This window comes from Sceloporus undulatus, chromosome 1, assembly GCF_019175285.1.
Source record: "Sceloporus undulatus isolate JIND9_A2432 ecotype Alabama chromosome 1, SceUnd_v1.1, whole genome shotgun sequence".
In the NCBI taxonomy this organism is placed as follows: Eukaryota; Metazoa; Chordata; class Lepidosauria; order Squamata; family Phrynosomatidae; genus Sceloporus; species Sceloporus undulatus.
This window is the reverse complement of record NC_056522.1, coordinates 110,624,361-110,651,506: the sequence shown is the minus strand read 5'-3', so window position 1 is coordinate 110,651,506 and position 27,146 is coordinate 110,624,361. Positions and strand designations below refer to the sequence as shown.

Here is a 27,146-nt window from a genome sequence, read left to right as displayed (position 1 = left end):
TTGCCATTTAATGGATTTTGTTTTAAAGTGTTTTAATTCAATGGATGGTTTGATTGTATTTTAATTGCATTTTAACAACACGTTTTTATATGTTTTACCTATGTTTTTGTAAATGGTTTTAACTATTTTTGCTAGGGCTGATAGGAATTTCAGCCACATCTGAGTGACCATAGGTTCCTTAGTCCTGAGGTCTAATCTGCACTGCAGAAATAATGTAGTTTGACTCTGTTTTAATTGCCATGACTCAATGGTATGGAATTTGGGGGTTTGTAGTTTTGTAAGATATTTAGCTTCAGAGAGCTCTGGTGCCCCACAAAACTACAAATCCCAGGATACCAGTGTCAAAGTGGTATCAAACTGCATCATTTCTGCAGTGCCAATTAGACCTACATTAGAATTTGTCGTGTTTTTGCATTTATATAACACTGAAACATAAAAAGCCTTAGTGAGACAGATGTTGGTGCATAATACTTAGTCCTTAAATATGGGCAGGAACAACAAACAAATGGTGATGATGATAATCCTATCATGGCAACTGTTGAGAGAGGGTTGGAAAACAGCTACTTGAAGGAGGGGTCTACGTTTTCAAGAAAGAAGAAAGACATAAGGTGAAACTAATATTGCTGTTTCTCTCTTTGTTATGCTTGTCTCTTATGCTTAAAAGTATATGTGCAACATGTATATTCATTAAAAAAAACCAATTCACAAAATGTGTGTGGGTAGTGTGCCGCTTGTCAAATAAGCACAGCAGAAACTCAGAGTCCCTCACTGCCATATTTTGCTTATCAATATAGGTATGTATGCTTAGGCTAATGAGCAAAGTTAACCATAGATGATCAGTGTGTACAGACTAATCAGAGACCCTTTCATACTATACAACTATAGGGATATGTTTCCACTTGAACATCCAGTGGAATCTTGGGGTTTGTAGTTTGGTTAGAAGAGCTCTCTGGAGGGGAAATCTAAATACCCTTCCTGTAAACTATTCCAAGATTCCATAGGATGCACCCTTGCAGTTAAAATGGAACCATAGTGCTGTAATTGTATAGTATGAAAGTGCTCCTTTGTTCTATTCCATTGCTGCCTTCTGTATGATCTTTGGTGCTGTGCTCCCTAGCCAATGATACCCCCTCCCTCCGCAGCCTTCCATGCCACTTATAAATTAACTCCAGAGGATTTCCCAACCCTCCAGATTCAGTTGTTATGGTGGATGGAAGATGCAAGGGGAAGGAAGGATCACCCTCCAGGTTCTGCAGGTGAACTACCCTCTTAGATCGTGGTTCTGAACGTTCTTTCCAGTTCATAAATATAAGGATGGTACTTTTACCACCAACAAAGCATATGTAGAATTGAAAGACGTAGTCATGACAGCATGAGTCGGTATGTAAAGGGATCTTGTAGCACTTTTAAGTCTAACTGAGAGAAAGAAGTTGGTAGCCTAAGATTTGTAGACTGAGGCCCAAAATAGTTGGGCAGAAGGGGGTGGCTTCCAGCCACTCCAGGCCCATGGCATTTACACAATACATGCCCCTGGAGTGCCCAAAAGCCGCCCTAGTGCCGCGTCAGGGCCACCTAAGGCATCCCAAAACCAGCCCCAGATCTTTTCCTCTTTTTTTGGGAAATGCCCTTGGGCCATTGGTGTGTGTTTGCCTTGACCCTGGGGTGATCGGGCTGCGAGTGGCTTCTGGCCTGCAGCTGTATGCAGTGAAGCTGGTAGAGAAGGTGGAGATGAAATGACAATCTCTGAATGTGTTCATACAAACATCTAAGTGGGAAAAAAGTCACACCCACCTTTTCCGTACACTGATACAAACAAGGGAGCTACCCTTCTGTGGCGGGAACAGTTAGGTGATCTAGGTTATCTCCTGACTTATGTGAACATCCCCCCCCCCCACACACACACCTGATCCCACCTTCCCCCATCCACCCCATCCCTGAGCCCACCACAATCTCAATTTGGGAATTGTTACACATTAAAAAAAAAAAACCCAAAAATAGGAGAGTAAACTAGAGGGTTTTAAAAACTATCTTATGGCTCTCAGGCATCAAATAGAAGTGTTTTCACTTTCACTTTGCAGAAGCACAGGTGAGCAACCCAAACAAAAGGAAAACAAAGGCAATTTTGTTAAGCAAATAACCAAGAATATAATGCATTGCAGGAATAAAAACCGAAAACCAAAAAAGAAACCAACTCCCAAAGCTGCTGTGACAGATACGAGAGCAGACATAAACTGTTACAGCAAGCATGTTCACACAGTAAAAATACACCCATGCATCAATATGGCTACGTAATGATGGCCCATGTGGATTTCCAAATTTAATCTAAACTGAAATCAAAACAGATGTGTGTGGTAGTAAGGGTCAAACTGGGGCAGGGATACTATGCATTGGAGCTGGGATACAACCCTTCTGTAAATTCAGCCAATATTTCCTCCTCCTTTCTAAATTTAATGCTGGTGCAGAGCTTTCTTTATATGCGATCTCAATAGGGAGTTCACTTCTAGAAAACAAATATAAAGAGATTATTTAATTTAGATGTGTTTTTAAAAGCTCTTTGAGGAACAATGATTAATTAAATTTCTCCTTCTTGGAAAAATAGTCATGCAACCACTTTGCAGCTGCTGGGCCTAGATGAGGACATGGAAGCCAGCGACAAGGACCTTGTCTCAAGAAAAGGGGCCTACTTATCACTCCTTTATTTACGTCACTTGAAAATCCGGGAACTGCAGGTAAAATGAAGAAGGAAAGTAAGTCTTGAAAACCATTTGCATGAAGTTTATTATTCAAGGCTATAAAGGTAGTCTAAGGTCCAAAACTGATGGGCCAAATAGAGCAGTGGGAGACTGCGCCAGTGCCATTCATGCTGGGACCATGGCAACCACATGTGCCTGGTCCCAATCCAGGCCACCACCAGGAGTGGATTGTTCCTGTTCTTTCATTGGCCCGGTTCTTTGGAAATGACACGGCCTTGGCGTGGCTTCAGGTTGCATTCAGGCATGTGCATCACGTAAATGGTATGTCCCCAGCACAGCCTGAAGCTGCGTCATTTTGCCCGTGTATTTTGGGCCTAAGTCTTCATATTTATGGCTATTGTTATGTATGTATGTATTGATTTTATTTATTTATCCAATTTATACCAGAGAATTTGCTTGGGAGTCCTCAACTACTTCAGATCCATAGAAAGAACACTCACAATCAGTACCTCAGGCCTTGCCTTAAATGCTGGCCAATTGGTTTCCACAGCTGAAGATTCCTGTTGGGTAAATGCAGCCAAAGGTGGCATTGGTGCCTTTGGTGGGCTTGCGTCACACTCGTATGTGCATTATACGCCAGCCGACTATAAGGTGAGACATTTTGTCACAGAACAACTGCATAGGCATACAGTTGGCCCTCCACATTTGCTGCTTTGACTTTTGCAGATTTGATTATTTGGGGTTTTGATTAATATATTCATTCTAGGAATCTCTAAGTCCTCCACAGCAATTCTACTGGAGGTTGGCCATAAAGTTGTGCTGGAAAACCTAGAAGTTCCTAGAGAAAACTCTTCTGTAGGCATTTGCAGGTCCTCCAGCATGATTCTGTGATCAACTTCTGCAGATGTTGACCATAGAGTTGCACTGGAAGACATGGAGATTCCTAGAGAGCTGTCTTCTGAAGTAAAAAGAATAGTTTTTTTTAAATTTGTGGTTTTTCCACATTCACAGGGGTCCTTCACCCCTAACCCCAGCGAATGTGGAAGGACCATTGTATACATAAATAAAAAGTTGTAATGCTAACTCAGGTGCAGCAGAGTAAATCCTGTGGTTTTAAAGGACAAGTCCATATTAAGATCTTTAGGGAAAATCCCATCCTGCTTTCAAAGGGAAATGGACTCAGCTGTATTTAACCAAGCTGACAAAGTGTGGCTAAAAATTCAAGGCCTTCTGTCTTTGTAGAAGTGCATCTGGTTGCTCCCTATCCAACTCAAAGCTATCCTTTCTTAACTGTCAGCTATGCAAGTTCAAATGTGGATACAGGAAAGTGCAGCACACACAGGGACACACAAGGCTTCCCTCTGATTCGCTGCTAAATCCCCTGCATCCTACCCCCCACCCCCCATACCTGTGGAAAACATACAGTGCACATCTTTGGTCCATTTATTCAAATGCACTAGCAATCTCAATATGGCTTAGAAATTGTACTTTGTATTGCAGCACATATTTTATTTTACAGATTGAGCAAGCATGTAGTATTCTGAATTTGTATCCCATTATGGCTGTTTCATTGAGGATGAAGAGAGGTGGAGAATCAAGTAGACCTTTACATGTATGCATCCGTATCCATGCATTCTTTATCCATGGATTCAAGCATCCATGGCTTGAAAATATTTTCCCCAAAATATAAATTTCAAAAAGTAAACCTTGATTTTACCATTTTATATAAAAGACGCCATTGTACTATGCCATTATATTTAATGGGACTTGACCATCCATGGATTTTTTGGTATTCATGGGGGATCCCGGAACCAAACCCCAGTAGATACATCTGTACACCCTTACATGGATGCTGATTTGTTTCCCCAGTCTGACTGCACCCCCTTATACTTAATGGCAGATGAAGTTTCCTCAACCTCTAGGATTTAGGAAACCAAAACTAATACTGGATTATCATAATGTCCCAACTTTAACAGGGCCTCATAAAATAATCTGAATAATTAGTGTTCTGCTCAGTGTATAATTTAAAATAAATTTCTCCTACCATTTGTCTAAGTGGTGCCAAAATGCAAATTAAATTTGATTTTCAGATTTTAAACTGTTTTTCCTTTTCTTTTTGGAAAGTCTGAGTCCTGGTGCCAATTAATGGGCAAGGGGGAGGGGATCTAACATTGCCACTCATGCACTGGAAGAGATTTTTGTAGCACCTTTGAGGCTAAATGTGCAAAAGACTTTGTAGCATAAGCTTTCATAGACAAGGGCCTCAAACAGATGGTGCAAAAGGACTGCCATCGGGCTGATCCGGGGGTGGGTGTGCACGTGATGAATGCCAGTGGATCACACGGAGGCTGCACCGACCCGATTAATGTGACCCAAACTGGGCTACAAAAGGAACAGTTTCTTACCACTCCCTTTTGTGCCCCCTTTTGGGACCGCGACAGCAGATGCCTTCAGGATCATGGCATCTGGTTGCTGCAGTCCTGGGGAGAGGCCCGTGGCTGCTCCTTCTGTCCTGTCTGCTTCACCCCTTGGTCTGCTTCCTCAGATGCATGGAATGAACTGGTGCCTGGGAGGGACATTTATAACAAGAGTGCACCAGTAGCCATAGAAATGCAAAGTGCTTGGGCATGGTGACAAATTTAGTTTTAACTATGGTTGTTGAGTGACAAAGGCAGGAAGAAAGATGTTGCTGAAGGCCAGGGTGCCATATGAATGGTGGAAGGAGTTTGTAATGTGATGTGTGTAGGCTGGGAACCAGGAAGATGTTAGAAACTGGCATCTGAGGAAGTAAACCAAGTCTAGAAAATGTTATGCTACAACTTCTTTCACTCTGCATACTGAAACTGGCCTTTGCATACTGATATTCCAGACTTACACTGAAAGAGTTTCCTTTCCCAGAACAGGAACTGTACTTATGGAACTTCTTTCTGCTTACATAGAGAGGCTGGATGTCATGCAAGGTTTTCCTATACATTTGTGCATAAGTGCAATGTGTCTAAAATGTAAAACCATTTCAGACAGAAATGCCTAAATTCATTTAGAAAAGTATTCAAGAAGTACTTTATTGTTTGATATTTACATTCTCCAGATTTTGTGCTTCCAGATTTGGTTATCATACATATGTTGGCAATGTGAAACTATAATATCTAGCCCACAACAATATCGGTTCACTGTCTTTTGATTTTCCATTCTATAAACTCAACCCACCCCCCTCAACTAGGTTGATTTTCAAGCTTCTCAAGAGTGTCCCAAACACTCATTATCAGCAGAGCTAATTTGATTTCTTTCTCATCAGTTACAGCACATTCTCCCAAATTTCTGGAGACTCCTTGGTCAACAAGGGCATAGACTCACCACTAGTTTCTACATCACAGAACACACATTGTCCCTATTCCCAAAATTGCATTATCAAGCAGATGTGAAAAATATAAAAAGGTATTACTAAGTAATAATTTTGTAACTAGCTTTTTCACTTCTTTTTTTTTTTTAAATTGTTGTTGTGTAGGTGCACAGTGTACAATTCATGGAATTTGCAGAGGTAGAAAATCATGATGATTTTTACACGGTAGAAGACATGTACATTCACACACAGGACCAGAGGGGGGCTTTTGTGATATATGATGTAGCCCTCCAAGACCTGAAAGAGCTAGAAAGAGAGCTTTTGCTTGTGGCAACCCAGTACATTGAAAGAGAGAAAGGTAAGGTGGAAACATAATAATCAGCTTTGCAATATCATCAATGCAATAGTGTAGAAAATGACACTGTCCAAGTGTAACTAGAAATAAATAGATAGTAAAAAAGAATTACAGAATCAGGGATGAATATTCACAAAAATGATAATCTGGATGTACTCCAGGAGCTTGTCGGTCTGCCTCAGTGAGTGACCAAGTTGTACTAGACTGTTCCCCATGCCCAGTTAATAACCTTGAATAAGCTCATTCAGCAAAGTAGGACTCCGGGGTCACTTTAACACTACACAATTGTAGCACTACGATTCTGCTTTAACTATCAGGATTCCTGAGGTTTTTAGTTTGATGAAGCACTAGAGCTTGCTGGCTGTTTTCTCATCCCTAAACTGCAAATCCCAGGATTCCATAGAATGGAACGATGGCAGTTAAAGGGGAATCACAATGCTATAACTGTGTATTGTGAAAGGGTCCCAGATTGGTTTCCTATAACTGGAATATTTTCACACAACCAAGATCAACAAGCATCATTAGTATCACAGTGCTCATGTGTTATTAAGTGGTGCTATGTGATACAAAAAAGAACTTTTTAGAACTGAAGGCACATTGAGAAATTTTGAAAGTTGCAATGGAAAACTCTACAAAATGGCTGTCACAGGATCATGTCTCATCAAGAAATGACCTGGGTGTGTGGGTATGTTCTGGATAGTCATAAAGCCTGAGTAGATGAGTTCGTATTCTGCTCTGGAGCTGCCCCAGATCCACTATGTGAGTGTCACATCCACCATCTTGCTGTTCAGATGATTGGTCCGGCTAACCACACATTTGCACCAATACCCTGTTCTCCTCACTGGCCACAAAAGCAGTTCCCTGGTGGAAGAGCCTTGCTGGGAAGTTGCTTCTGGTGAAGTCAGAATGGGGCACCAAGCCATTGGATCAACTACCAGAGGATAGAGTGACCTGTTCTTTGTTGATCACATCACTGGGCACCCCATTCTGATGCCAGGCATTCTGATGACAAAGAAGCATTTCTGGAGGGGGTGCTTGCCTGAGAAGGTGGCACCTTGGACTTGGAGCATTGAGGAGGAAAGCTGGGCTGGGCTGGGCCTGGCCTGGGCCTGGCCTGGGGATGGCTGAAGGAAGCACTGGCCCTTTGAAGATGGTTATGCTTGCTCGTGGTCTGATCCCTGCTGTCCACACTCAGGAAACCCCAGCTTTCCTTGGGAAAATCCAGAGTAACCTGGGAAATCTATAGTAACCTGCAAGGTTTTTAAAAGTGAATTAAGGGCAGTTTTGCTGCAAATCAGGCCATACATTGTGTAAACAAATCATTGTGGATACAGGATGAATCCAGAGTTTTTGGCCAGTATAGACAAGCCCTGCAACTATCAACAGGATTCAGCTGGGGCTACCAGGTGAAATAGTTGGGGTGTGTGTATTGTGGTAAAAACAACAGCAGAGTTTTGAGGCATTTAACAAAAGCTTTACTTAACAGGTCTTAAAAATTGAAGCAAAAACAAAACAATATAAATGGCACAGTACACAGCAACAAAAAATTAAAGCACAGTCAAAAATCCTAACTCAGCAGCATGGAAAGCAATATAGAGAGAATGCTCCCCATAACCCAGCAGACCTACAAGGCAGTTATACTTTTCTAATTAGTTAACATAATCACCTGGCCCACTCAGCTAATTACATGTGATTGCTAGTGCACCATGGACTACAACTGCCAGTTTACTAGACTCTCATCCAGTCACAATTTAGCATACCTTGACAGAAATACAGGACATGGCTCCTGTACTTAATAACAGTTGCATAGAAGAATTTCATCAGATGTTACTTGTCATATAAAGGACACCTGCTAAAATGCGTTCTTCTACGTAATCATTAAAGGTACAGGCCCCCCTGTACAGATATTCTGAGTTTAGCATGTGCCCTGGAGCATTCTGGGGAAAGGAAAGGAAAGAAAGGTGGCATAGCAGCTGGTGTCCATCACTTTACTGTCCTGTAGTAAAAAAATAAGAAGACAAGGTGGCCTCAGAGGGTGCTAAGGGAGGTGTTGGAGGATGTTGTGGTGTCTGTAAATGCCATGCACGAGACTCCAGCTATTGATTTCCCGAGAACTCCCACAGTATACAACTGACTTAGGTAAAACATCTGTTGGTGAAACAACTTTTATGTGTATGTAGACAGCTAGTTACTGTTGGGTTGCATGAAGCAGGGCAACCTTCTGACAAATTAAAACACAGAGTTAGGGGAAAGAAAGCACACATAGAACTTAATTAGGGGATTCCCAACAGCTGGTTTTATGGCCTCTTAGCTTGAATGTTTGTTTCTGTAGTAATATCTGTTGCACTCTCTTTTCTCTTTCCAAGGTCATAAAGCCTGCAGTGATTCCAATAATAGCAACTACTCAGGTTGGGCACACGCATCAGTGGATCGATCTGCAGTACTGCTTGACCTTTGGACTTGTGAAACAGGATTCTTGGAAAATAAACGACAGGTCAGGTGTATATAAATATATGCAAGCCAAATGTGTATTTTTTTTTTAAAAAAAGGAAGATCCAGAATTTGCAAGTAATTTAATGTGTGTATTTGTGATTTAAGCATTGATTATGACTCTGCAGGCCAGAGTTTGAATCCCAGTTCAGCCAATTAAACCCATTGAGTGACCTTGGGCAAGTCACACAGAGGATGGCAATGGCAAACCCCCTCTGAAAAAAACTGTCAAAGAAACACCATGATAAGTTCTCCTTAGGGTCTCCTGAGGGTTGCCATAAGTCGGAAACGACTTGAAGGCACACAACAACATTTGTATGTTAGACTGTATATATCATCCACACATGGAAAAAGCTGTTGTTAGCATTTCAGAACTGAATTTAGTTAAACATCACCAAACAACAACAAAAAAAAACACCCAGAAGGGTAAGGAAACACATTAACTAAGATGGAGGGTGTAGCTAGTACCTTATAAGGTTACATGTTCACCTACCCATCTGCTCAAAGGACCAAGTACATAGCTTGTGGGCCTGGACTTTGTGCTATTTATGGAGGCACAGGTGTTTTCAGCTGCCAGTTGTGCCTTTGAACGACTTTGTGGCTGATTTGCAATTGCATCTCTTTCTGATCAAAGCAGTAATTCATTCCTTGGCTGTCACTAGGGCTGGACAGAAGAGTCTTAATCCAGGTTAGTGTCCCATTTGTGGATTTTTAAGTTTGTTCTATTCTGTTTCTTTGGAGATTTTTTTCTGCAGAGATCTCACCAGTTTTTTTAAAAGTACTTTAAAATCAATTAATCAAAGTTATAAGATAGTTAGGAGGTGGCCCAAGGCTCCCTTCTTACTATTGTTTTGTCAACAGATGAAGACTTTTCTTTTTAAATTTCTACTCGGCTTTGAGGAACAGAATACTTTATAGAAAAGAAAAAGACCTCCTCCTCCTCCTGCTTCTTGTACTTCCCAATGTCAAACCATGTGCTTTAGTATTTTTAGGAAAATCACAGAGGCCCAAAGCCTGTAATAAACAGCCATGTTTTCATTTGGCACAAATGAGACTAATGTTGGTGCCAACCAGGCCTCCAAAGAAAGGGCATTCCACAATTAGGGTACCATCACTGAGAATGTCTTTTCACAGTATAGTGCTTTCATTGGTGAGACATAGGGGATGGCCTTTGCAGTGGTCCTCAGTCCTTGGGCAAGTACATATACAGAGAGGTGATCCCTCGAGTCAAGTTTTAAATAACATCACAAATACCCTGAATTTTGACCGGAAGCATTTTGGCAGTCGGTCCAATTCTTTTAATAGTGGCATTGTATGATATAATTTGCTTTTAAGTCAGTGTTTTGAGTGGTTTTATTTCTATTAACAATTTAGTTCTGTTTTATTCATTACTTTTTGTATATGGTAGCTACTTGTGGCTTTACTTTTATTTAAAAACATCTTGTAAGGCACCTTATATGTTAGTTTTGGGGGAAAGGTTGTGTGTCTCAGCCCAGGATTTTCTCTGCCCCGTCCTGAATTTGTCCCCTTTCACTTGCTGCCCCTCATTCCTGGAATCTCCTTCCCCCACGAGCCTCACAGCCGGTCATCACTTCTTTAACCAGTTTCAAAACTGAGTTGAAGACCATCTTGTTCTGAGAAACGTTCCCAGGCATTGCGTGACTATTATGTGCTATTTGACGTTTTTAATTTGTTGCCTGTTTTATTGAACCCTTTCCTTGTATTGTTATGTATTGTTTATAAATTTTATGCTATTATTTGTTAGATTGTACGCCACGGGCAGGTTTACTCTTATCTATTTTATTGTTTGTATGTACAGCGCTGTACAAATCTACAGAGCTATATAAATAAAGCATAATAATAATAATAATAATAAGAAGAAGAAGAAGAAGAAGAAGAAGAAGAAGTCATTTCCTGCTTATGAACTTATCATGGAGGGGTTTTTTTACAAGATTTTTCAGAAGGGGTTTTTTTACTTTGCCTTCCTCTGCAGCTGAGAGAGTGTGACTTGCCTAAGGTCACCCAATGGGTTTCCATGGAGAGTGGGGGTTTGAACCCAAGTCTCTAGAGTAGTAGTCCAGTGCTCAAACAACACCACCATGGTAGCTCTCCACACCTTAAAAATTATCTGTCAGCCAGAAAGTAGCAGGGAAAGATCTGAACCCAGTTGCAAAATATTTCTTTCATACTGAAATGACTTAATGATTAGCATACAAAATTAATATAACACAAATGTGTTTTTTTAAAAAAAAAAACAGAATGAAACAAGCCTTTCCTTGTTTTAAATGTGTTTTCAGCTCCTAGATTGTTACTTTGAAGCGTACCAACATGCTTTAGCTTTGGAAGAAAGATTTGCTTTGGCCCAAGTAGTAACAGATGTCATGTACCTACGCCCTCGGTTTGATTTCAACCTAGGATATTTTGTGAACATCTATAAGGATGAGTATGCTTGCCTAAGACTTCAGATACAGCTGGTGAGGGATATATTGAACCAACAGGTGAGCAGACCAAGAGTTTGTTCATGGTACAGCTAATGCTCATTTGAACCAAAGTTGTGCCAGGACAGGGTTTGGAAAAGTTGTTTGGAGTATTACAGCTCCCAAGGTGTTTGCCAACTTATCAGAGGCTACTTGGTTGATTTAATTTTTGGGAGCTGTATTCAGTTTCCCTTATTCTATGACACTGTCAGCTTTGAGGCTATTGTTTACCAAGGAACTGTTCAGCTATACATGCAATTACAATTGTAATTTGAACATCATGGTGGTCCAAGGTGCATAATGGAAATTATATGTAGACCTAAATGTTGATAAATGTACCTTTTGTTAAAAGATAGGCATCATTCTTGATGGTTGCTCCAGCATATCCACCTGCAACACCTATAACACCTTTGAAATGTTATTTAATATCATGCGTTAGAAAATTACTAGCAGTTTTTCCCCCTGTAATTTCACAAGAACATTTTGCTTGTTTGATTTTCAGATAGACAACCAGCGTGACTATAACCATAAGATTTGGCATCATGGTCCCAAAGGTGGCATCCATGAATTTGGTTTTCCTCCATATATTGTTCCAAAGCAATTAATTGCTATTAATAACAGCCCGTAAGTAATATTTGCCTCCCTGTCAATGTAAGGAGACCTATTCTTGCTATCCATGTTCGGTAAAAATGCAATGCAAACGAGTCCTACTATTGTTTTTTGTGGGGCTTTTGGTCTATGTGGCCATGTTCTAGAGGAGTTTATTCCTGACGTTTTGCCAGCATCTGTGGTTGGCATCTTCAGAGAAGCCCTACTATTATAATATAATAATAATAATAATAACATTTTATTTATATACCGCTTTTCCTTGAGATCAAAGCGTTTCACATCAGATAAAACTATGACATATGTCATGATACAATATAAAAGCAGTTAAAACATTCAATTACAATTTTAACTATTCAATAAAATTATCTAAAAACAGCAAAATTAAGTGGTCGAAACAATAAGCTATTAAATATCTTAATCAATTGGGGAATTCTCTTAAACTAACTCTGGTTTATATAAGCTCATTAAACTTAGATGGATAAATAGTTTGCAACATAGTGATCAGCAGCAGCATTGCTATTTCTCCTGCTTAAATTGAAAAATTAAACAACTAATTGTTTTCCCAGCACACATACAACAGAGAGAGAGAGAGAGAGAGAGAGAGAGGATAGACCCTCTGGATCTGTCAGCTCTGGATCAATGAATTTCACTAACTGTGGGTCTCTCATTAAATGGTGGTGATATGAACATGGACACGCTGGAGCATGTGTTCACATTGCTGCCATTTAATAACATGGTACTTGAGTACCTCCATTTTTTCATATCTGCCCTGAATCCTGGAACCAAACCCCCATGGATATGGTGGACCCTCTGTATAATTATACATAAAATTATTTGTGTTTACAGCATATGGAAGTTGGAGAGTTTTTAAAAAATTCCTACAATGAATTTGCCTAACTTTGATTACTCCAGTTAGAATCATTACATTGCTGTTATTTGTGGTGAACAACATCTATAACTTTTATTTTCTTCTTTGGGTTTCTTTGTTCATTATCATTATCTTGGCTGAGAAGATGCTTTTGACTTTCTTTAAAAACAAAAACTGTTTCTTCATTTCATCATCCTTGGCGTTCATAATTCTTTTTATCTTTTCCTTTCTTTAAATTAAAGTACAGCTTTGAAGAACATTTATTTGTTGGAGTTCCACCCATCCCTTGGCCTGGTATCTTTAATCCCGAAAGCTCTGTGTCATGTCCTTCAAGAGTTCCAGCAAATCTGTAGGCCAAAGACTGCCAAAGAGGCAATTAAATTGGACAAACAAGTACTTCAGCTTGTTCTGGATGCATGGCTGTCCCTGGAAAATCCAAGATCTTTTTATGGCTCTCAAACACAGAAGGACGTATGCTTATATTTCTCTTCAAAATTTATAGTGAATTCATGTTGTGCTACATATCTTTAGTTAGGTACACAAATGGATCTTGTAATATCTTTGAGATTAACAGAAAAAAAGGAATGAGTTGGTAGCATAAGCTTTTATAGGTTTAAGTCTACTTCCTCTGGCATCAAGTTTGGCCTTACCATTTGGCATTGTGAGATTTTTGGTGTCATAGAAAGGCACCAAATGTTAATTAGTTGCTTTGACATTGTTGTATTTATTTTTCCTTCCAGAGATATGAAAATGTGATTGCAAGATTTTTCAGATGCTAGAATTTCTTGCTTCGCTTTCAGTACAATGCAGTTTGACCTGGGTGGGAAAGGGACTCCATTGGCTGCTTTGTTTCAACAAAATCATGTGACTAAAACCAAAGTGTAAAAGGAAACATCACAATTCCAACTGTGAAAGGATGGTACAATCCCATTTTTAAGAGCTAATGTGAACAGTCAGCATAGCAATTGGTCCAGCAACATCTGGAGGGCTGCAGTTGACTACAGCATGTGTATGCAGTAGTCAACTGCCCTTTCTTAGGAATAAGATCCACTGAGCTCAGGATTGTGCTGTTGGTGCTTCAAAATATCTATGACCCCTGTTTTCTAATCTACACTAGGAACACAATTTATACACATGCAGTAGTCAACTGCAGCCCTCCAGATATTGCTGGACCAATTGCTATGCTGACAGTTCACGTTAGCTCTTAAAAAATGGGATTGTACCATCCTTTCACTATTGGAATTGTAATGTTTCCTTTTACACTTTGGTTTTAGTCACATGATTATACTGACCATTCCTGCTTTAGCTCTCCTGCACTGGGGGCAGCTGAGTAAATTCCTCACACATTTCAACATACCTTGACCTAATTAGGCTATTTCTAGGGAGGCTGTTGTAATTTTTCCCACCTCATTTTTACTGCTTTTTTGTTTTGTTTTGCTTTTTTTTCTCTGTTGCAACTCTTCTATCCTTTCCCTTCCTCTCTCTTTGCATTGTTGCATATTGGTCACATTCTATATTGCAACTGCAGTCAGCATGGTGTAATGGTTTGAGTAATGGACTAGACACTGGGAACCCAGGGTTTGAATCCCTACTCAGCCATGGAAACCCACTGAGTGACCTTAGATAAGTCACTCTCTCTTAGCCTCAGAGGAAGCCAAAGCCAAAGCCTCTGAACAAATTCTGCCAAGAAAACCCCATGGTAGGTTCACCTTAGGGTTGCCATAAGTCAGAAATGACTTAAAGGCACAAAGCAACAAATTATTATAATTGCGGTCCCTTAGGAAAGAAAAAGAATATATAAAAAGAAAGAGCAATGTGAAGAAGACCAAGGAAGTAAATGGCAATGGGTTGGTGGGTAAATTCCACCAACACCCTCATTGGAAAAACTGTTTCTTAATGGGCTTCCTTTGCAACTGTAATACTAGTACAGTGAAATGTAACAGATAAGGGGGGAAATACTAAAAATATATTGGTAATAGGAAATATTGGGGAAATCGAGATCAACCCCTCCCCAAACCTCTTTCCTGGTGATCCCAAGTGTCCCTTATACTTTCCCTACTGCAAATAAAATGAGAATGGGGTACAGGACTGGGGCATACCTTTGATCACCGCATCTGCCATGTACCCAGAGCATACTCACATGGAGCTGCTTCATTTCTAAACTGAGATACTTGTGAAAGTATCTTTCACACAAAGAAGGAAGGAAAAAAGAAAAAATACACTTTCCTGTGCTAACAAATACATTTTGTGTGTGTGGCAAAAACACTAGTATTATGAAGGAAAATGAAACAACAACAACATGAAAAACACCCTCTTCATTGCATCATAAAAGCTTTGTGCAAAAAAGACCTAGGACTGATGGGAAGTGGTGTCCAACATGTTTACGTAATGTGCTCAGCATAGTGATATTATTCACAGCAAAGTATTTGTTGCTACAGATCTCCATCAATGCCATCCATGTTTCTTGGTTAGTATTATGGAATAAACTGAAATATTTAAAGGATTTTCTGTTAGTAAGCTGGACAATTGTAATTTTTTGCACTCTTGAGAAGGAGTGGTTTTTAAATAAACATATTAAGTGTTACTTACAGTTACACACACAAAAAATATGTACAGGAGTGTGAGCACAGGAGCCTGCTTGCTCTTGTGGATCATCTGATTCTTTTCTACTTGCTAACTTATGTTTGGTTGCCAAGAACATAACCCAGCCTTTTCAGTTGCTGCATCTAGTTTATTTAATGCCCCAATTCAGGAATTCCTCCCCATCCGATGTCCCTCCACTCAAAACTAGACAAAAACTGATCAGCCCAGCAGGCATTAGACCTTATGAATATTGATAGTCATCTGCCCAATTCATTGCCACTCTTTGTTCTTAGATTACCTACTCTCTCCAGTCTGTTGTTCTTGTTTGTTTTTAATTTTTAAAATGTTATTTGTTTTATAAAGTAATTAAATACAACTCTGAGTTATTTTAATAAGTGGAACAACAGGAAAAAAATCACTCAAACAAGTATTCCTTTATAAGAATCACTACTGTGAGTTACCTAGAAATGTCCCCATCTCTAACATTTTGAATTATGAAAAACATATTAGGATTGTTGTGTGTCTTCAAGTCATTTCCAAGTTATGGTGACCCTAAGCTGAACTTACCATGGGTTTTTCCTGGCAAGATCTGTTCAGAGGAGGTTTGTATTATACATTAATAAAATGTAAACTGCCTTTCGCTCAGACATTCCCAAACTAAGTTACAATAGTGTAACCAATAAAATAGCAGACATAAAATCAATAACAAAATTGACATATCATTCTTTTTATTTAAAATTTACAAGTAATATGTTTCCTTGATAGTTATTCACAGAGATTCTGATTGAAGACCCATCTCTTGTAAAAGAGATTGCTGTGTCAGCATTGAAGTCAGAAATAAAGGAAGAACAGAATAAAGGGAACAAAGAAAAACAAATTTTAATCCTGAATGTCTTCTCAAGGCTTCTTGAACTTCTAGTCCTTCGCTATCGATTGATAGAGGCAGCAGTAGAAAGTGCACAGATGGGCAGGTTAGTATGTACTGGGGAAGAAAGCTGTTCTGTTGAGCTCTTTATGATGGGGTGGAGAACGTGTGGCCTTTTTATGGATTTCATCAACCATCAGTCCCAGCCAGCATGGCTAGTGGGCAGTGCCAGAAATTATGGGACCATCTGCAAGTCCAGCGATTCCCCACCATTGCTCTGTGAAAAGACAGGTGCTAGGACATGCCCTAAATTATTATTTTAATCATTTTTGAGACTTTCATTCATATCTGGCTTCTTTGCAACAATAGAACTCTTGTAAAGATGTGGATCTATCATTTCTTCAGTCCTTCTAAGCCACTATTGATCAAAAGGCGCCCTGGTGGCGTAGTGGTTAAATGCCTGTACTGCAGCCATTCACTCAAAACCACAAGGTTGCGAGTTCAAGACCAGCAAAAGGGCCCAAGCTCGACTCAGGCTTGCATCCTTCCGAGGTCGCTAAAATGAGTACCCAGACTGTTGGGGGCAAATTAGCTTACTTGCTGTTCACCGCTATGATCTTTGGAATAGCGGTATATAAATAAAACTTATTATTATTATTATTATTATTATTATTATTATTATTATTATTATTAAAATGCCTTCTTTAGCTATTACGTCCTTGATAGGGAAATCTATTCCCTTTCACATTCATTCAGCCACCATTTAACTTTAAACTCCATCATCTATATACCATGAGTGGAGAAAACTGTGGTTCTCCAAATGTACATGGACTCCAAGTCACAATGATATTTGTCTTCCAACAATGGCTGGAGGGCTACAAACAACAGCAACAAACAGTTTTTAAGCATGTCAAATGAACCAAGGGCTGTAGTGTTTTCTGACACTATTCATGGCTAGATGACTGGTGCAAACACATAGGTCAAATAAAATAAAATCCTGTTTTTAGCCTGGATTAGACTCGTTGCATTAGTGGAATTTATCTGTGCGTTGGCTCATCATTCAATGATTGACTGAATAGGGCTGCTCTAGTTGGGACTTGAAAGCTGCCTTGAAGCTCAGGCTGAGAGGAAGGCAGGATATTATTTAAATATGTCCATACAAACATATTGTCATAAGTTTAAAACTCATAAGAAAGGATGATGACATACATATCTCCAGAAGTAAATGTGTTCTTTCCCCCTTTAGACTGTATAAGGAATTTTCAGGAGAAATGGGTTTCGATGAGTTCCATCTCTACTTAAGGCCTGTGTATTTTGAATTTGCAACTCACAAAGAAAAAGCAGACCAGCCTGCATCAGTATTTATTACTTCTCTACTAGATCATCAGGACAGTAGTGTTGACAGGTAAGAAAGAGCATTTTGAGTAGTTCAATAATTGTTGTAAGTTGGACCAGCAGTTGGTTTAACACAACAAGGTCCAGATCAAATTATAGTATACAGTTTAGTATAGAGCTAGGGTGGGCAAAGTGCAGCTTGTGGGCCAGACAACCAGCTGGGCCATTTTGGACCCAGGAAATAACTTTATAAATACAAGGGAGTGACTTATCATCATTTCCTGTTGCTAAACAAGGCTTTTCCTGAAGCTATAATGGCCCAGGCTGCCCGCAAAGCAAGATGAAAATGGCCTCACCCACCCCACCCTCCAAGGATGATTGGGGGCATGTGGGAGTAAACAATTTTTAAAAAATTTTTGTAAGCAGTTGCAGTGTGGTGTGTATGACCTTCCAAGGTCTCCTGAGAGCTGATCCAGCCCCCTATCCTTCCATAGTTGCCCACCACAGTATAGAACAAACTAGCCCTAGTTAAACACATCCTAATGTTTGGATTTCAAACACTTATGTAAATAAAGTGAGACTGAAAGCTGTATTTTCATGGTTTCAAAAGTAATAATAATAAAACAAATAATTGTTATAATTTCATAACAGGAAGAAATTAAGAGGGAGTGCATAAAAGGCGTGCAGTTAAGTTTTCCCTGCCAAATTCATTGGGACTAGACTATCTTTGTATTTTCTAGATACCAATATATATTAATGCTTATACTAGAATAATCATTCCAGTTTAGTTGTTGCATTACTGGAGCTGCCAATTGTGCCCTTGTGAGTAATCTTGAGAGGGCAAGGTACAGATGCTCTATATGCACGCAAACACAGTAGAAACCAGATATGCACCATTGCTGCTGCCACCTCACCCAGGCAGTCTTCCAGACCTTTGTTCCTGGAACATACCCACAGAAGCTGGGTCTGCTCCACCACCACGGAATATGTTTTCTCACCATTATTAGGCCAGGTCATGATGACTCAGAACTTTACACCTGTCCTTGACAGATTCCAGTGCCCTGTCTTCCTCCTCTTAACTGCTTGTGCCAGTAGCTTTCATAATCCAGGCAAAGAAAAGTGAAACAGTTTTGTTAGATGTGTGGGAAATACAAGCAAAAAGAGGTACAGACCATGCTATACAGTGTGAATAGCACATCAGTGCTATGATCTCTGCTGCGCAATATGGGATCACTCACTCATCAGTCTTTCTGTGTTGTGCCTGCACTGCTTGATGGATTCCACTGATCAATATTTCACAGATGAAAATGAGACATGCGTGGCCAAGCAACATCAAAAGTATGATCAATATGGCAAGAGTTATCAGTGAGAAAGAACAGACAAACTAGGAGAGGCTGCAGCAGTTTCCTTCTCCTGGAGCCTACTGGGAAAAAAGATCCAGCTTTTTTCTCTCCTCCTCCATGGCTGAGCTGAGTGCAAACTACTTTTGCACTTTGAACTCAGTTTGCAGCAAATGAAGTAAGCTGAGGACAAATGGAAGAAAGGCTTCATCTACACTGCAGAATTAATGCAGTTTGACACCTCTTTAATTGCTTTGGTTCAGTGCTATGGAACTGTGAGGTCTGTAGTTCTGTGAGATATTTAACCTATTCTGTCTGGGATTCCTGGCACCACAAAAAAAGTACAAATCCCAAGATTCCATAGGATTGAGTCATGACAGTTAAAGCAGTATCAGACTGCATTAATTCTGTAGTGTGGTAGCAGCTGACATGGAAGGAGGAGAGAGAAACCGGAACAATTTAAAAGTAGTTGAACAAATGGAAGAAGACTGTCCTTGCCAAATCAATGTACAGTTGGCCCTCTGTATCCACAAATTCCATCACCTATGGTTTGAAAATATTTGAAAATATATATAAATACCCCAAAACCCCAAAACAAAACCAACCACCTTGATTTTACTTTTTTATATATGAGCCACCAGTTTACTGTGCCATTGTATTTAATGAGATTTGATCATCCATGGATTTTGGTACCCACATGGTAGATACCAAGGGCCCACTGTAGTTGGAGGGAATGAGTGTTGTATTGTTGTCTCAGTAAGTGGTCTTCCTACCCACTCATTCACTGTTCAGTAGTAATCCACTGTTCATACATCAGATGAGCTTGTCTAGGATATATACATAGCTGAGCACGCATTCTTTGTGGACTATAGATGATTTTGATTTCTTTAACTGAGGGATGGTCAAAGTACAAGGATTTTCCACCCCCAGGAGCAATGGCGGCGTGCACCATTCCACAAAATGCAAAAAATATTAATAATAATAAAACCCAGAAATATATAGAAGTTTAATTCTGCTTTTGTAACTCCCCTTTGAGAGCAAAAGTCAAGGTATGATATGATCCTGCATCTTGTTTTAAAGACCACCACCACACTTGGCACTAACCTGTCCTCTTCTCGTGATTCAATTTCCTCATCCCCCTCCAGTTTGACCTGGCTAAGGAGCATAGTAATACGTATTTCTACAAACCATTGTTTGTGGAAGACTGATTTTGTATAACATATGTCTTTTTATTGATACACTTCAGAAATCTACAGTAGCATTCAGAAACAGGCATTTTGTTACATGTACTAGTCATGTCAAACCACCTGCCTTTGGAAAGGATAAACCATGTCTCTCCTTTTTAGATTAATGCTTACATATGCTGAATTGGTCAGCATTTTGGAATACTTCTAATGATGGCTCTCCATCAGTAATATGATTGGATATGTGTTTTGTATAAAAATGAAAGTTATTTCTGTAATTCCTTACAGTAAGAAAATGTAAAGTTAACCCAAAAGCAAGCAAAAAAGTTTTTAATTTAATTACTGGGTAAGAAAATTTTGCATTTTGTATCTTAATAACTAAGCGACACTTATCTCTTACAGATATATTCCATCCAGTTTAACGTTAAACATCCAGGATATTGACAATCAAATCGGCAAATTTAGTTTTCACACAAGAGAAAGCATTCTTCAGGTGCCATTTTTTCCCATTCATCATAAACTGAAATGCTGTAAAATCATTACATTTTAACACACATCTCACCACCTCCTTCCATATAATCCACCCTGCACACTTAGGTCCTCTGGGAGAAATCTGCTACAACCAATGAAAACCAGGTTATCCACAACTGCCCAGAGGACCTTTTCGGCTATCGCTCCCAGACAATGGAATGGCCTGTCGGATTAGATCTGTCATATAACCACCTTAGAGAGTTTTTAAAAAGCTGTAAAGATGGATCTCTTTTGGCAGGCCTTTCCTGAATAGATGCCTGGTCACCAGAGAGAGAGAACAATGGACCGATCCTGTTGCTGTTTGCCTGTCCATTGTTGTTTGTTTATTTTTATTGTTTAAATTGTTATCAATCTTTTAAACATGTTTTAATTGTAAAGTGTTTAATTCTATTTTAAGGGAGGGAAGGTTGGGGGATATGATATGTACACTTTTTAGTGCTGTAAGCCACCCTGATTGCCTGAGTGCAGATGGGGTGGGATATAAATAAATTTTATTATTATTATTATTGATCTAATTGTGTGAGGGAACCAGCAATATTTCAATTTTTGTAGAAAAACTGCAATATAACAACTGTATGAAAGCAGTTAAATGTGTGCTATACTCAGCTGTTCAGCAATGCAAGCAAGAGAAGGATAGACCACGCTATGAAGTGTTTATAGCATTTCAGTCCTGTGGTCTCATGGGTTAATTCACATGTTGCTATTATGTCCAGTACTTCATGGATTCCACAGATCAGTGCAGATGCTGCATTGTTGTGCCAGTAAATTACTTTCCTACTCACTCACTCACTGTTTAGTGGTAATCCACTGCACATACATTCTATGGGCTTCTCTAGAACATACACATAGCTCTACGTCTACTCTTTGTGGACTCGGTTAGAACTGTAGCTTGATCACCCATGGGCTGTATCAGTTGCAAATATTCAAATTATTGTCATATATGGTAAAATTCATTATTGTTTTCTATTGCATGTAATTATTCTAGGTTCCATATGTAACAGAATCATATTCTGTATTCATGTAAAAAAGATTCCATCCTTTGACAGGCGTGTAGCTGATACATGCATGACAAGAACTGTGTGACTTCCCATTATGGTAGTGTAATTGCTTATCTTTTAATGTTTATCCTTCAGATCTTATTGAATCCTTATGGAGTGGAAAATTTGCAGATTGCTCTTGCCTGCCAAGTCACTCATAAAAACACACTCCTTATGGCTATTCAACAGGCTGCATTTTGTCCCATGATGCAACCCACACGAACTATGGACATGAAGGTTAGAAGTCACTGTCCCCATCTCCCTAAGGGCCAAACAGCACTGCACATGTAATTTTTTACATATAATTTTTGGTTTAAAACAAAAGAAAACACAGCCGCCATGGGCTGCTGTCAAAAAGAGAGAGGTTGGGTATGGAGATTTATTTATAATCCTTTAGTTATAATAACATAAAAGAGACTAAATTATAGAGAACATTAAATACATTTTGCTTAACATCCTTATATCAATTTAGCTGGGATGTCATAAAATTCCACCTAATGTTATGTTAACACTTGATTGAACCATTAATTAAATTAGCTATTATATGTTTTCTTCAAAGTCATAAGAGAAGAATGAGAAAACATACATATTTCAATCAGTGTCATTATTTTTAACCACAGACAAAAATGTATTCTCTGTTGAATGTTAATCTATTCAATATTTGCATTTCCTTTACTTTAGTAACAATTGGCCAATATGAATAAAAATTGTCTTCTGGATATATTTTGTTTGCTTGTTTTGGTGCAGGTGTAAGCTTTCTTTCTTTCTACGTAAAAAAAGCCAACTGCAAAAATAGAAAATTGCCACATTGCAGTGCGCTTAGACAAGGCCAATATCAGTCTCTGGCATTCTCAGGCAACTGCCAGGGCCCTGGTCCCCTCCAAAAAATAAAGAATAATCTAGCCCAGTGATGGCGAACCTATGGCACGCGTGCCAGAGGTGGCACTCAGCGCCCTCTCTGTGGGCACACGCACCATCATCCCAACACAGACTTCACTAGAGTTTGTCATTAGAAATCCAGAGGGATGTGGCACTTTGCAATAAATAAGTGGGTTTTGGGTTGCAGTTTGGGCACTTGGTCTCTAAAAGGTTCACCACCACTGATCTAGCCCAAACCCAATATTCTAAGTAGCCTCAGGCCTTGTTGCCATTTCAGTTTTTCCCAATGCCCTTAACATTGTATTGCTCTGGAGTGCAGCAAGAAATTAAAATGGTGGCTAATTAGTATTTAGCTGGGAGACTGCCAACAGACATCAGGTGCTGTAGGTTCTATTTCAGAAGAAGGAACTGGCAAACCATTTTGCCTAAGAAGGAGCCCTGGTGGCGCAGTGGTTAAATGCCTGTACTGCAGCCATTCACTCAAAACCACAAGGTTGCGAGTTCAAGACCAGCAAAAAAGGGCCCAAGCTCGACTCAGGCTTGCATCCTTCCGAGGTCGCTAAAATGAGTACCCAGACTGTTGGGGGCAAATTAGCATACTTGCTAATTAGCTTACTTGCTGTTCACCGCTATGATCTTTGGAATAGCGGTATATAAATAAAACAAATTATTATTATTATTATTATTATTATTATTAAGAAAACTGTATGAAATTAATGAAATTTGCCATAAGTTGACAAGTAGCTTGAAGGCACATGGTATAGCGGTTTGAACACTGAACTACAACTCTGGAGACCAGATTTGTATTAATGTATACTCATATGATGCTCAGTGTGTTAATCTGAAATTTAAACATTACAGAGAAGTGAATTTATCACATGAACAGTTGACATTAAATTTACCTTTATTGCTTTAAAAAGTAGTAGTCAAATATCAGACAGACAGCTATGTAAACATGGCTTGCATAATTACTCATAGATAGATACACAGTGTATCTCTGCCTATTGCAATAATAAGTAGGGTTTGTTATCTGTTTTAGATAATAAGTCTGTGTTAAAGGAAAATCTATGCATCTGTTTTAGGAAGGGGCCCTAAGTCTGAGAAGTCAGAGCAGCTCAGCAAGTGGAAGCAGTTCTACAATTGGGAATGAACTAGAAGACCAATTACTTGCTACTACACCACTTTCATATTTCACTGGGCGTTTTATAGCTGGGCACTGTAATTTAAGGAGGTAATTGTTAGGACTTGATGCTTTTATTCTCTTAGCAATATGTACTAGCTACCGGAACCACGTTAATCCCGTCCAGTGTTGGACTGTGTTAATACTTATTTGATAGTCTCCATGTCCCAAACCCATAGTATCCAGTCTAATGATAATGCAACCTATTTTGTTGGAAGTCGTTTGGACTACCTGACTAATTGATGCTCATGAGTTTCTAAGCACATCCAGTGGCTTTTGGCAGATGACAAAGAGAAACCTTATGAAGTTAAGAGAGATGGTGCAAAAAAAAAAAAAACTCAAATGGAAATCACTGTACCTTTCAAAGAAAAAAATGGAACTATTGGATGTTTAAGGTGCTTGTTTAGTGAAGGCTGGCAAATATGGTCCTCTAGCTGTACATCTTGCATCAGTTCTACTCAGCATAGCCAGTGTTGAGGGATTATGAGAGCTGCAGCCCTAAAACATCTGAAGGGCCTCAGTTGACTTCCCCAGATGTTGGGAGTTGCAAAGTCTTGCTTGTGTACACAAATGTATTTCTACACACAAAACTCTTTGGTTATCAGAATAAGGTGACTGAGAATTTAAAGCTATTGAAATGACATTACTTTCTAAACGAGTGTTCAGTAAATACCATCACAGACTCCATTCACACACAGCTCATGGATGCTATGACTTTTGTGTGTCGAGAATTTTTAGCTATGTTTGTTTTAACTGTTCTATGCTGTCTTGAGCCCTGAACTGGGCAAAAGGTAGGATATGATAGAATGGTGGTGGTGGTGATACCATTGCCTCTGTTGTTCATTTCCATCCTAATGCTGCAACGTGTAGGCAAACTCAGTGGGTTGAATCAGTAATATTGAGACTTTTTCAGCTTATCATGACCGTTCCTTCTGGCTGAATAAGGAATGGAAGATAAATGGATCTCTCTCCTTAGGGGCTTATATTTATGTCCCTCTCTGACTCCTATGGGGCTCAGAGTTTCCTGTTGAGGGGGAAGGACCACACAGTTCGCTATGCCCATAGTGTTACTCCATTCACACTATACTGTGTTGATGTAGGATGTCATGATGGGAAAGTCATTTTTGTATTGTTTTGGACTTCCTGTTTGCTAAGGCTCACATGCACATTTTCACTAAACGTAGATTTTGAGATAAGAAGTCTCAAAGTCTCTTAGCATTAATGATGGCAGAACTCTATTTTACTAAATATTTAGAAAACATAGGCACGTTACAGACCACCCAAAACGGGTGGTCTGCCGCCACCGTCATTTGCAGCGCGGAGGAGCCCCAGCATCCAAACTGCGTGGGTCCTCCGCGCTGCAAATAAGAAGCACCAAAATGGTGCTTCTTTTTGTGGCGCGTTTATGACATCGCAAGGCGCCAATGGCGCACTCGCAGTGTCATATGTGCCGCGCGATGTGCGGACACAATGCGTCCGCTACGCCAAGATGGTGGTGCCCGTGTGGAACTGGTGCCACCATTTTGTACGGACTCGGTCTGTATTAGGGTTAGGGGCGTCAGGAAATGATGCCCCTTTCTAATCCTAGTACGCGCAGAGCGCGTACTTTATTCCCGTGCAGAATGGACCATAGTTGTGGAATAAGTATTTACTATTTAGCTTTCCTATTAACAGAATAGTGCCAATATTTCTATCTTAAGGGCAGTCATTCATTTGTTCTCCAGGTACCCAGAAGCTTTTGTTTCCATCCAGCTGGAGAAACAGGGTCCCCGAGACATGATGCTGAACACATTCATTCAAAAGAAGCAAACCTTGGGAAGTAGAATGCAAAAAACTGTAAGTCCATCAGGAATATATTTTTAGCAGTTATACTGATGTTATTTTTAGAATGATTTCAAAGGAATAATTTGGCTTCAGTCTTCTGAACTTTTAAAATCAAAGTTGGGAATTGTGTGGCCCATGTTGTTAGCATCCCTAACCAGCATAGCCAGTGGTGAGGAATTCTGAGAGTGCCAGTTCAGTGATATCTGAAGAGCTGTACAAAACTCTTTTTGTGATGCCTAGAAGGCTGCACAAAACCTCTTGTTTTTAAAAATAATTGTGTCATTTTTAATTCTGTAATCATACATGTGGAGAATGAAAGTGTGTGTGTTTTAAATGAACAGTAGAGCTGTAATGAAGTCTGTGTGAAAGAGTTTAAGAACAGTTGTTATGCTTTATAATTTAATTGGAACAAAAATTTAATTGGAACAAAAAGGAAAATCAGTGCAACTGTGGGATCATCCAGATTGGTCTAAAGATGTGTGACTACCACCTGTGATACAGTTCCTTAGACACTGCCGAGGCTCTTCCAGGTTTGTTTGTTTTTTTTTTAAACCAAGACTCAGGGGCTCTACAGATGGGCAGCAGGATGCTGTCCCTTTTCGCCCCGATTAGGGCCACAGCAACTGCACACCATGGCCTTCAGAGGGAGTGAAAAGAAGCCATAAAAAGCAGCTTCTTCTTGCTCCCTGGAAGGGGTGTCATAGGTGCACCGGTGCACCATGGTGACACCCCTTCTGTGCTGCACTGTTTGGTTGCTGCACCAGAGGTGTGTCATCATGGTGTGTGCCGTGTAGACCAGCGCGCACCAAAATGGTGCCCCGCCAGTAGAAGTAGAGCTTGGAGCATGCAGACACTCCACGCACAGGCTGGCACAAAGTGCCAATTTGTATAGTCCCATATTTTTTAAGATGTAGTTTTAAACCAAGATGTAGATTTTTAAAACCTTTTTTTAGAGTTATACCACACAGTGCAAAAGTCCCATTTCACTAATGCACAATAACTCTATTTTTTTTTTTTAAATGGGAAGGTAAAGGAAGGGAAGGGAAGGGAAGAAGCAAGCAGTGAAGGATCCATTTTTTGTTCTGGTATATGGAATTAATAAGAAACCTACTTTATGGTAGGAACAGAGTGCTGTAGCTGGTGCTAAGAACTGCTGAAAAGTACTCCAGAATAACAGGGAGACGAGTATGCTGTGTGCATGCACACACACACACACACGCATGAACAAGCATACACAAACATGCACACTCACACACACACAGGGCAAGGTACGTGAAATGAGTGTGTGGGCAGAGAAATCTTTATAGGAAATCTTTATTCTAAGCAAGCAATCTAACATGAGCAAAAGGACATCTTTTACATCATTGGTTCGCAAACTCTGTTCCTCCAGATGCTTTGGAATTCGTCTCCCAGAAGCCATCTTGGCCAATAATTCTGGGAGATGAAGTCCTAAACATGTGGAGGACTAAAGTTTGGGAATCTGTTTTACATGAAGGCACCCTCCTTCAGGCATTACTTAGGAGAAGTTACAAAGTTACAAACAATCTAGGTCATAT

At 39.7% G+C, this 27,146-nt stretch overlaps 1 protein-coding gene across 6 annotated transcripts in view; it reads left to right on the top strand.

Moving 5' to 3' along the window:
* Nucleotides 1–27,146, top strand: part of LOC121918885 — an 88,188-nt gene that overhangs the window by 13,005 nt on the left and 48,037 nt on the right. For all 6 annotated transcript variants that reach the window (XR_006101332.1, XM_042444904.1, XM_042444905.1 and 3 more), the window contains exons 6-19: nt 493–608; nt 2,600–2,729; nt 3,141–3,344; nt 6,199–6,391; nt 8,755–8,882; nt 11,176–11,376; nt 11,858–11,979; nt 13,075–13,303; nt 16,181–16,386; nt 17,527–17,685; nt 20,542–20,632; nt 21,804–21,944; nt 23,669–23,817; nt 25,491–25,602. Coding sequence is in view for 5 of the 6 variants with exons in the window: in XM_042444904.1 (XP_042300838.1) it covers nt 493–608; nt 2,600–2,729; nt 3,141–3,344; nt 6,199–6,391; nt 8,755–8,882; nt 11,176–11,376; nt 11,858–11,979; nt 13,075–13,303; nt 16,181–16,386; nt 17,527–17,685; nt 20,542–20,632; nt 21,804–21,944; nt 23,669–23,817; nt 25,491–25,602 (2,181 nt within the window). In the remaining variant the exon portion in view is untranslated. The remainder of the gene's footprint in view (nt 1–492; nt 609–2,599; nt 2,730–3,140; nt 3,345–6,198; nt 6,392–8,754; nt 8,883–11,175; nt 11,377–11,857; nt 11,980–13,074; nt 13,304–16,180; nt 16,387–17,526; nt 17,686–20,541; nt 20,633–21,803; nt 21,945–23,668; nt 23,818–25,490; nt 25,603–27,146) is intronic.